At 41.0% G+C, this 12,033-nt stretch overlaps 2 protein-coding genes across 2 annotated transcripts; one reads left to right on the top strand and one right to left on the bottom strand.

Moving 5' to 3' along the window:
- Nucleotides 1-95: 95 nt before the first annotated feature.
- Nucleotides 96-1,704, top strand: LOC120768897. The gene is made up of 2 exons (XM_040095651.1): nucleotides 96-151; nucleotides 401-1,704. The coding sequence occupies exons 1-2, from the start codon at nucleotides 140-142 to the stop codon at nucleotides 1,691-1,693; spliced, it is 1,305 nt and encodes a 434-aa protein (XP_039951585.1). The 5' UTR covers nucleotides 96-139; the 3' UTR covers nucleotides 1,694-1,704.
- A 2,800-nt stretch (nucleotides 1,705-4,504) lies between these two features.
- LOC120769654 (cuticle protein 8) lies at nucleotides 4,505-5,065 on the bottom strand. Its single transcript, XM_040096759.1, has 2 exons — nucleotides 5,015-5,065; nucleotides 4,505-4,951 (listed from the first exon to the last, which is right to left on the bottom strand). Exons 1-2 carry the CDS (start codon nucleotides 5,024-5,026, stop codon nucleotides 4,601-4,603), a joined length of 363 nt encoding a protein of 120 aa, XP_039952693.1. The 5' UTR covers nucleotides 5,027-5,065; the 3' UTR covers nucleotides 4,505-4,600.
- Between the last annotated feature and the right edge of the window lie 6,968 nt (nucleotides 5,066-12,033).

The raw sequence follows: 12,033 nt of genomic DNA, 5'->3' as shown, positions 1-12,033 counted from the left end.
CACCCATGCATTGCGCTGTCGCACTAAAGACGACCGGCTTATAAAACTTAATGCAATAAAAAAAAGTTTTTTAAGTTTCAATTGACAATCGTCGACGAATCTGTCGTTAAGTGAGTGCGCCGGTAGACAAAAGCAAAAAATGCTGTTGAAGGTAAATTAACACTGACTAGGTCGCTGCGAACACCACCCGCTCGGTTTACTATAAGTGCCAAATGGACAATATGGTAGAGACGATTATTTAATAAGACATAACGGCTTTGCCGACGTTGCTATCGCCGTTCTGACCCACTTAGCGTAGTCCAATTCGCGGTCAATCACTTGTTATATCCCGTTTTTTGCTTTCACTTTTATTTTCGATCATATTGGACACACAAGCTAATGCTTTCTCTTTCAATTTCAGTCTGATTCGTTCTATTTCTTAGTGCTGGCCTGCGCTATACTTGCCGCAGCCGCGTCTGCACCTAACTACCATCATTATTGTCCGCAATGTGAGGAGGAAGTATGGGAGGAAGTGCCATGTGAAGAGGTCGCTACTACCAGCAGACCTACTACAACCACTACTGCAAGGCCAAAACCGCCCACTTATGCACCCACCACACAGAGACCCCATACAACGGCACGTTCACCAGTTAAGAAGACGACAACAACAAAACCGCGTACAGCACATTACACCACCCCTACACCGCCGGTCACAACGACAGCCGCTACAACTTACAACAATTGCTATTGTGAATGTAAAGGAGGTTGTAAGGAGTTCTGTCGCAAAGTGACGGTAAATGGCGCAGCACAAGCAGCACAAAAACAAATAACACAAGTTACAAAGACAACACATCGCGTACGGAATGGTCAGCTCAATTCGGAGCACGTGCATCTGCTTAGATTTGTCCCAGACTCACAAACGTCATACACACCGGTTCAACCGTCAACGCCGCACAGCATACCCTCGGCTATTTATCCTATAAATCCTAATAATGAGTTGGTAAATCCATACCTTCATAGAAACTTGGCGTATAAAGTTCAACCAGCAGTGCCTCCACCATCGGGACCGCCTCTTCAACCGCAGCCAGTAGCAATCGCTTACCCTCAATCAGCACCAAATTTATATGAAGATTCGCAGGTCACGAATATCTATCCGGATACTTTGTTAGAATCGAGTTATTCTGTTGATGAGTTGACTCGTCTTTTGCAAATGGAAAATCTTAATAAAGCGGCTGCCAACAGCTACACACAATCCATCAACGGACCTTCATATGCCGTACATGACAGTTTACCTCAGACTCCACTTTCTACCGCACCAATTTATCAACCACTTTCGCTGTCCCTAGGCTTCCCACTGCCTGCGGATGCGTCAAAATATGAAAATAATTCTTCGGAGTCTCAATATAAAGAACTCAGATTAGATGTGAGGTCACAGAGCTATGCGTCACCATTGCTGCCAGCTTCAGAATCCCAGTATGCAAACTATGTGCATAAAATCGATTTGAGTGAGCCACAACTTTATGCTGTGGCGTCTCCTTCATTACCAGCTCATCAAGCAGGCTATGATCAACACAGTTCAGCTACCTTGAGTTGTCACAACATATATGATGATCCCAGTACAGAATATATGAATTCAATTTCTTATGGTTCAGAATATGGTTCACCAACTTCGAGTTATGCTCCACAAACGGGACTTTATGCACCATCGTATTAAATTTAGACTACAAGAACTATATAAATTTTAAGAAATAGTTTTTTAATAATAAATTATTATAATATATTTAATTAATTACTTATTATTGTTATATAAATAAAATATTTTAAACATTGTCCTCTTTAGACTCGACAGAGTTTCACTTTTAGTTCGAACCTTTCGAGTTCAAAAGATGGCTGAGCAGGTCCGGTGATAAAGCTTTTCTACTCGACCTAAATATGATAGTTTAGGATGTCAGCTGGTGTACTACTGTATTGTATATTTATTTTGTAATGTTTTTGGATTATAGTAACTCTGCACAAAGAGCTAGTCTCGGAAAGCGATGTAAACAGTCTGCCTCGGCCAACATTCGGAAGTAACTCAAAACTTATAAGGCTATTAATGCGGTAATTATTTCAACACAATATGAGCGGTAGGAGTGATATTGATCCCTGAAGTCCGCTAATATTGGCTCCGAGACTTGCAGTAATGAAGTGTTAAAAAATCATCTAATCAAATTTGACTTGGACTGATCCACACGTTAAAATGTTCCATAAAGAATACTACTTGGTCGCTTTGAGTCTCTAAGTGAATCATTTCGGCATAAGCTATCGGATTTGTAATTAGAAAACTCATGGATTTTTCACCACGATAAAACGTCGTCACATTGCAAATAGCATGATTGTGCTTGACTTGTAAAGGTCAAACACGAAACATGAGTCATCACTCTGGCACCGTATTCGGCAAATTTGCCTACCTGTGACTTTTTCTGCTTTCGAAACTGAAAAATCCGCTTCTAGGGGTATTCTACTCTAGAATTTTGAAAAATTCGATTTTTTTTCATATATTTGAAGTTTAGACCCTTAAGAACATATCCTCCAAAGGATTTTTAAAAATTAAAATTATTTTAAGAGCTACATTTACTTTAGTGACGCAGTACCTAGCCCGGTTCGGCCGTATCGAAGTTTTTAAACGCGTTTTTCCCGAAACTACTTTTTTCCACACGGTACCGACATTATCTCAAGTTCTATACAACCGATTTACTCGAAATTGAAAATTGAAAAATTGTGTGAACCTTCTTTATATAACCCTTTATCGTTCCTATAAGCATCGTGTCAAAATTTGTGTTTTTAATATTTAAAAAAAATTCTGGAATTTCAAAACAAAAGCGTAAAAAATGATTTTTATTTTCAGGCAGTCGCCATTTAAAAAAAAAAAAAATTGTTTTCGTGTTCCCTGAGGTAGGGACTATAACAGCATCTTTACAGATTAAGAATTTCTTTTGATTTTTTTTCAGACCACCAGGAGAGTCAGGATAAAGGTCACCAGGATACGCCATTTTTTTACACCTGTCTCCCCCTCCCCTCTAATTATTTTAATTTTTAATATTTTTTTGTAAAACTTTTTCTGTATTCTTAAAATATCAATAAAAACACCATAAAAAAATGGATAGTAAAAATATTAATTGCCTTTTTTACGACACTTTAAAAATTACCTGAAATTCATGCTTCTATGTAGAGTAGAATATCCCCTTCAGGCAACGTACCATAAGTCCATTGAAGGCAGTAAAAATCGTTCACTGAAGGCAGCCGAGATTATAGCAATGCATGGAAAATTGGATTAAGTCACATATTTGAAGGCGATAATAAAGATTTGTTAGGTCGAATTACGACTACGAAGAGCTCCCCATCCAGCGCATTGTCCGCTTTTGCATCCGTACAACATCATTTTTTAAACGTAAAAAAGCCGCTCACTGAACAGAAATTTGTGTAGATCGTGAAGATTATCGCGGCATCTGAGGCTTACTTTGAAGCGCTTCAGGAAATGTGTTTCTCAGATGGGTTCAGAAGCTAAATAAGCATCAGTGGAGCTCTTAGAATAACGCCAAGTTAAGCACTTAACGTTATTTTACATTTACTGCCCACAGTCTGGTTCTGCAAGCAATTAGCAACGAAGTCAGCTCTTAGACTGTAGGAAGTCGCCTGTAATAAGAGGACATTCTAAGGTACTTAACAGAGTAAGTTCTCGTTTCTACACGGATTTTCGAAATCCTATAGAATTGAACTTAAATTCGGTAGGTTATTGCCTTCCCTTTCAGAGAAGAATGAGGAATGTGCTAGGTCGACGGGGGTACGAGATTAAGCATCTATACGGATGGGTCAAAACTAGATAATCAATGGGTTCGAAGACATCCTGTTAAATGTGAAGCGGATGAGCTATCCAGAGCATTCACCACTTTGCAATTGCCAGCAGACTGCGAAAACCAGAGTTTGTTTAGGAGGTTACACAGATAAAACTTTGAGTATTGACAAACTTCATCAGGAGCACAATGTGGACATAATAGAGTATGCGGAATTTAGACCCGGTGGTTTCACAATGGGTCTAATAGGGTAGTAGGTGCGTCGTCAGACGTTTCCTCTACTTACCTACCTACCTTATGAGCCTAGAAAATGGATGAATCAAGTGGCTTCGCAAAATCAGCGATAACCGTTGTTCTGGAATCTTGTTTCTTTACCAACATCTTAATCCCTTGCACACTTCTTCTTTCAATTAACGAACAATAAGCGTTATTTTCTTTACATTGACGCATTTATATTTCATTATGTGTATGTATGTGTATGTATAGTATGTACATTTGCATGGCATATTTAACGGGAGATTGCAGAAATATTTACAAATATCATTATAATAAAATGGCACATAAGGGATGCTTTCACAATTTGACTTAAAAACTTTGTTAAAACTTAGCTAATTATAGGATTTATGGCTAAAACACAAAAATGCAAGTGTAAATATGAGTAAATGCAACGATTTCCACAAATAACCATGCTTGACGCCACGAAGCTTCGACTTTCACACAAGACCGTCGTATCGAGTATTTCTAGAATATTTATGATATGGTGGTTTCAATGCGGGTTTTTCGGCGTTCTAATGATGCAGCAAAGCTGGTGCCAAAATTTTGGTAGCAACTAACTTGTGATGCACTTCGGGAACTGGAATTTTGATATTGGTCGGTTCACGTGAAACAACAGCTTCGAAGCCGCTATGATCGTCGGCTTTGTAGTGGACGACACGATGATGGCCATCGGAATCGATCAGTTCGTAAACGCCTTCAACACGATCGTCCTTGCGTGACTCCTTCTGCGATTTTATATCACCAGTGTGTGGATCGTGCACAGCATATTGGAACTCATAAGCGACGGGGCCATGTTCTTCATGTGGATCACGAAGCTCGACCAAAGCGTGCACGTGCAGAACGGCGATGGCGAGAATGAATAGCTAGAACGCGGAAAAAATAATTGAGTGTTATTATGGTTTCATTTTGTAGCCGCAAATATTTACCTTGAGGAACATATTCTAGGTTTTCGCTACGTAAGTGGTTTACTTAATGTAATTGAACTGTGTAGTCAGCGCTGTAAATTGCAAGCGTGGATTAATTGAATATTGACATCCTGCGCGCTTATTTATACCTAACTAAATCAGCTGAGCGTTCACAGAAGTCGTGCCAACATACTACAAAGCTCAAGTTTCGTAATGACTTCTTCGGCATATATTGTTTTCTATTTTTTTGTGATTCAAAGCACACAAGTATACTAGTAAAACTTCTTCAAATATCGCATTGGGTTGCGGTGAGTTCGATTTGCGTTCGAATACTTTAATTACTAGCATATGTACGCCTATGTAATCTACTTTAGGCGCGCAGCTTTATGTGTTGCGACACTGAACCACTAAAGCATATTGATTGGAACGATAATACAACAACAACAACAACAAAATTATTTGATGCTGTGCGACACGTAGCGCATACTGCCAATGCGGCAAAGTGCGTTCACCAACACCTCCATCACACGTGCGCCCCTTCGACATATGTATGTATGTACGCGGTACGGCGCGCATGCGCAAACGCATTATGCAAATGCGTCGCCAAGTAGCAGAATATTTGCCCAACACTTATATTCATACGCATATGCATATGTATGTATATGTTGCAATCGGCAGACTAGTATCACTTATCAAGCGCGGCATGTCCGCTTGCGCTGCGTTTATTGCCAAACAAGATTGATTTATACCGCGCCTGTGCCGCGCTGCTCCAGCGCAACCCACAAGCATTAAAAAGATGTTGAATTTTCGAACTTTTTATTTGAAATTTACTAAGTTGCTTTAAAGGAATTTCAATAGCGCTTTAAGCTGCGCCAGCTGTCACAGATGCCGTCAAATATAAATGCGCCAATTAGTCGCGTCCGACATGCATATTCAATCAATTGAGTCCACCTATCTATAACCAGATTCTCGTACGCATACATGTTCATTTGCAAAGTGGCTTACTTACACCAGTCGGTAATTGTGCGCAACTAAAAAATTATTAGGGATCAAATCCATTAAGCGTTATGACTAGCCGGTTATATTTTGATATTGCTCCCGTGCGCTGGGTAATTTGCCGCTAACCTTGTAATTTACATACATATAAATATATACATATATATATATATATATATATATACATATACATACATATATTCGTTATTATAAATAATTTTAATTGTATGCATTTGTAGATGCTTAATTCAATTTAATATAATATTTGGTTTGGCAGTTAAATGTCAAGGAGGTCCAGATAGTTGATTTGCTGATTTTAGTGCGGCTTAAACTATCTAAATAAAGTCAAATAAAAAGTACACAATCGTTTCCTTTTTTGAAAGTTGATCACACAGTTTTAATATTAATAGAATTTTAGTAAGATTTCTAAATTTAAATAAGTCTTGCTACTATGGGGTGATCAATTTCGAGGTGCCCCATATTTTTAATGATAAAAACACAGAAACTTCAAATTTAATGGGGAATGTTTATTATCATACGAAAGAACATTCTTTGGCATTTATCTTTCGAAGATTATCTCTTTCATATCTGGGCCGCGGTTATGTCTCTGATGGTCCATCCATCCAGTCTCATTTTCGCTGACTCGTTCGAGCATTTCGACTGGCAACTGGCAAATGACACGCCTCATGTTTTGCTCCAAGGCCTGAATCGTAGCGGGATTGTCCGCATAGACTTTAGACTTTACATATCCACACAGGACAAAGTCTATCGGCACAAAATGTAAAATTATCTGCTCACCAAAGATTGATGCGATGTGTGGGAAGTTGAGCCGTCTTGTTGAAACCAAATGTCGCCGAAATTACAAGCTTCAATTTCAGGTTTCAAATATTCGATGATTCCACCGCTAAACGCTTAACAAAACTGGGCTCGAAAACGTCGGATCTTTTTGGAGCTTTTCAAGAGCCCATAGAGCGAAGCGATGTTGGTTAGAAAGATTTAGTTTGTTCACAAGCTGTATTTTGTACGATTTCACTTTAAGATGTCTACGTAAAATACGGCAAGTCGTTCAATACGTCAGTCCAAATCGACTCTTCACGATCTTCGTGTTCGGTCTCAGCTACGGTTGCTTTATTTTCTTCAATGCGTTGTCTACTCGGTCTAATATCATCCAATAATGATGCTATTGAAAAAGTAGTTCTACTTGAGTCACGCATTACAACTACTCAACTGGAACAAACAAACTAGAAACATTAAACATATAAGTTGGTTATTTGGTCGAAAACTAAAGCCATCATTAGGCCCGGATAGTAACCAAATTAAGCTTTATCCAGCAAGTCAGTGTATTTAGTGAAATACCTAATTTTCTTACAAAGCTGCGCAATATATCCTAAGTTGGAGTCTCATTCGGCGAAAGGCTGGCCGTTCGCATATATCGTATAATGTTCAAATGTTTCATCATCCTCCGCGCATACTCTGCATTCCACCGAATCTACTTTTTCCAATTTTCCGAAGGTGTGATCTTAAGGGTATGTGCCCTCTGTTGAGGCCTATAATATTATTAAGTTCGCCTTTTTCAAAAAGTAGATGCTTTTGGGGGAGGATGGAGTCATGTGTAGAACTTCACGCAAGTGAGGAAAGTTCTCTGATCGGCATTCACTTGAGAGTGACCAGAAACGGTTCTTTTACATATGGCTCAAGCAGCTCACGACTTCCGGTCTTTGACCAAGTATCCTTTGGGTAGAATAAGAACATCCGCTTGAAGGCGAGCTAAAGTGAGAAGGCGAAACACCCCCCTCACAGGGTTGTGCGCTGGGTTTGGGACCCGCCACGTAAAAAGCGACCCCAATGAAAGATTACCAACTGCCTCGGATGAGAAACCTTCCTTTTTTAAAGACGGCCATGGTAAAAGCAATAAGGAATACGATTTGAGGGCATGCACCTGGAACGTCCGGTTCCTTAATTGGGAAGGTGCCGCTGCACAGCTGGTTGATGTCCTCGTCAGAATGAAGGCTGACTTCACCGCCGTCCAAGAAATGCGATGGACGGGACAAGGACAGAGACGAGTAGATCCTTATGGCATTTACTACGGTTGCCATATAAAGAAGCGGAAGTTTGGTGTGGGATTCGTGGTGGGAGAGAGACTCCGTCGTCGAGTACTGTCATTCACTCCGGTGGATGAACGTCTAGGCACAATCCGCATCAAAACGAGGTTCTTCAACGTATAGCTGATTTCCTGAAGAGAAGGACAATGTGACCAAAGATGCCTTCTATTGGCGTTTGGAGCGCACCTATGAGAACTACCCCGTCAAGATGTCAAAATCGTGCTTGGCGACTTTAAAGCCAGGGTGAGCAAAGAAGGTATCTTTGGGGCAACAGTCGATAAATTCAGCTTCCACATCCCCAAAAGGGTTGAGGCTGATCGACTTCGCCGGGGCCCGAAATATGGTTATATGTAGTACCAGATTCCAGTACAAAAAAATTCATCAAGCTACCTGGCTGATAGACGGAAGACACGTCTCCAATGTTCTACACGTGCGTACGTTCAGAGGTCCTAACATCGACCTGAACCACTATCTTGTTGCAGCCAAGATTCGCACCAACCTCGGTGCAGCAAAAAACGCACGTCAACAAACACAAGGTTCGACGTCGTGAAGCTGCAATCACAACAGACACCCGAACGATTCTCTACTCGGCTTGCACTCCTGCTCTCTGAGAGCACTCGTCAACAACTCGGTATATATAGCGGGATGGGATAGATACCGAGAGTTAAAGAGGGAAACGAGACGCATTTACAGACAGAAAAAAAAGAGGCCGAAATGCGTGAGTATGAAGAGCTTGATAAGTTGGCCGACAGGGGTAATACTCGAAAATTCTATGAAAAAATGCGGCGGCTAACAGAAGGTTTCAAGACCGGAGCTTACCCTTGTAGAACCCCCGATACCCAAAGCATACTTAAATTATGGAGGGAACACTTCTCCAGCCTGCTGAATAGCAGCGAACGAACAACGCCAGGAGAAGGCGATTCTCGATTCCCCAATCAATGAAGATGGAGCAGACGTTCCATTGCCCGACCATGAAGAAGTTCGAATAGCAATTACCCCCCGAAGAACAACAAAGCGGCGGGGGTCGATGGATTGCGAAAAACTCATAAGGAGCATGCATCAGCTTCTTTGTAAAGTATGGTCGGACGAAAGCATGTCTAAAGATTGGAATTTAAGTGTGCTCTGCCCAATCCACAAAAAGGGAGACCCCACAATCTGCGTCAACTACCGTGAGATAAGCCTACTCAACATCGTGTACAAGGTTCTATCGAGCGTATTGTGTGAAAAATTAAAGCCCACCGTCAACAAATTGATTGGACCTTATCAGTGTGGCTTTAGATCTGGCAAATCAACAACCGACCAGATATTCACCATGCGCCAAATCTTGAAAAAGACCCTAGAAAGAAGAATCGACACACACCACCTCTTCGCCGATTTCAAAGCTGCTATCGACAGCACGAAAAGGAGCTGCCTTTATGCCGCGATTGTCGAATTTGGTATCCCCGCAAAACTAATACGGCTGTGTAAACTGACGTTGAGCAACACCAAAAGCTCCGTCAGAATCGGGAAGGACCTCTCCGAGCCTTTCGATACCAGACGAGGTTTCACACAAGACGACTCTCTATCGTGCGATTTCTTCAATCTGTTGCAGGAGAAAATAATTCGAGCTGCAGAGCTTAATCGAGCAGGTACAATCTTTTATAAGAGTGTACAGCTACTGGCGTATGCCGATTATTATTGATACCATCGGCCTCAAATCCCGTGCCGTTAGTTCTGCTTTCTCCAGTCTGGACAAGGAAGCACAGAAAATTGGTCTGGCAGTGAACGAGGGCAAGACGAAATATCTCCTGTCATTAAACAAACAGTCGTCGCACTCGCGACTTGGCTCTCACGTCACTGTTGACAATAGCAACTTTGAAGTTGTAAATAAATTCGTCTATTTAGGAACCAGCATAACACCACCAACAATGTCAGCCTGGAAATCCAACGCAGGATAACTTCTGCCAACAGGTGCTATTTCGGACGGAGTAGGCAATTGAGAAGTAAAGTCCTCTCTCGACGAACAAAATCCAAACTCTATAAGGCACTCATAATTCCCGTCCTACTATATGGTGCAGAGGCTTGGACGATGACAACAACTGATGAGTCGACGTTGCGAGTTTTCGAGAGAAATGTTCTGCGAAAAATTTATGGTCCTTTTCGCGTTTGCCACAGCGAATATCGCATTCGATGGAACGATGAGCTGTACGAGATATACGATGGCATTGACATAGTTCAGCGAATTAAAAGCCAGTGGCTACGTTGGCTAGGTCATGTTGTCCGAATGAACGAAAACACTCCAGCTCTGAAAGTATTCGACGCAGTACCCGCCGGGGAAAGCAGAGGAAGAGGACCACCTCCACTCCGTTGGAAGGACCAGGTGGAGAAGGACCTGGCTTCGCTTGGAATATCCAAGCGCGCTGTTGTTAACTCGGCTATAATCGCGTTAGCGGTGTCTACGACAATAAAGAAGTAGAGACGAAGCTTTTGGGTCGGTCCATCATCTATTCCAAAGTACTCGGGGCTGTACTTGCTAATGGTTTAAGATGTGATATGTTTCCCTAGGAGCCATGGCTTCAAACAACTCTTGAAGGTTCTAAATGTTTTGGGACAGCTTAGGCGAATTGTGTTTTCAGCTGCTCCCGAGCGGGCCAGCTCATCCATCTTTTCATTTCCTTTTATTCCTTCATGATAACCAGTCAATATAAACCGAGTTACCCACTATTGTCTGTTTTCATAGCCTAACGCAATGAGACTTAGTATTGGCTCTGTGGATAATTTTAATTGTCGCTTGGTTATCCACTAGAAAATTTATGGACTTGCTGCTTATGTAAATAACTACAGAAGAAGCGCGCACTCTTTTACCCATTGATCCGTCGGTAAATATGCAGATTTCGCCGTTGCAACCGTTGATGACAGAGCCATTGGTACATTCTTCTCTTTTCTTCCTTTTCTTGGTCTTATTGCTAATTTTGCCCAAGTTCATAGACAGGGTCGAGTACGATACCATAGTACCTCGTAGTGACTCCAAATCTGATCTCAATGACCGAAAATCATAAGCCGACTGGCCATAAGCATTGCCTCGTATATTATTTGTATATGAATTGACCGGACATAAATTGAACCCCAAAGCCTATGTTGATGTAGTTGTCATTGGGCCCGTAATTCCCAGCAAGCAGGTGGTACTTTTTCGATAGTATCATTCACCATACACCCTCTGTTAGTATAGGGCGTATGAGACTTGTGTAGACCATGTGAAGGAAATATGTATTATAAAGTAAATTGGAAAAGTATAAAAGACAACCTGATCCGAAGCAAGCAAAGTCTGTACCATCTGCAGAAAAGGGAATGTCCAACGTTCCCACAAGGATTCACAAGTTGTTATCAACATCGTGTACTGAGCTGGGCAGAAATTTGAGGATTGAAGATTTGCCAACACTAGAGGAGTTGTCTTCTATCGAAGAGCAAACTAAAGCTCTAATTATGTCGATAAGTAGTTTTTCTTTAGTAATATGACACATATGTTAAACGAAACTCCTGTAAAAGGGGATATTACTGAACTACTACTAAATATATACTTGAGAAGAGTTACCTTTAAAAAAAAAAGGTTGCTGAAAGTTGATGTTATTAAGATCTTATAATGGAATGCCCAGTCTAATATATTTTCATCCAATTCTTTTATCTATATTAAGTACCTGAAAAAAACTTAGGAGATTGGGACCGGAAATATTATGGACACAGCGCAATCCTGAACCAGCTAATCCTAAGCAAAACTGACTATAACTTCTCAAGGTGAGATTTATCCATTAAACGCGAATGAAGAAGATGTTTAGTAGGGGAGGTGGATACTACCTATATATGTAACGACGGGTCTAAAATGCTTGGAATGGGAGAGTTGTATACTCCAATGCTCTTGACATCCCTCTCTTTCTTTCTATCCGTCCACCAAACTCAGCCAGCATC

Source organism: Bactrocera tryoni, chromosome 2 (genome assembly GCF_016617805.1).
Source record: "Bactrocera tryoni isolate S06 chromosome 2, CSIRO_BtryS06_freeze2, whole genome shotgun sequence".
In the NCBI taxonomy this organism is placed as follows: Eukaryota; Metazoa; Arthropoda; class Insecta; order Diptera; family Tephritidae; genus Bactrocera; species Bactrocera tryoni.
This window is presented reverse-complemented; position numbering and strand designations above follow the sequence as displayed.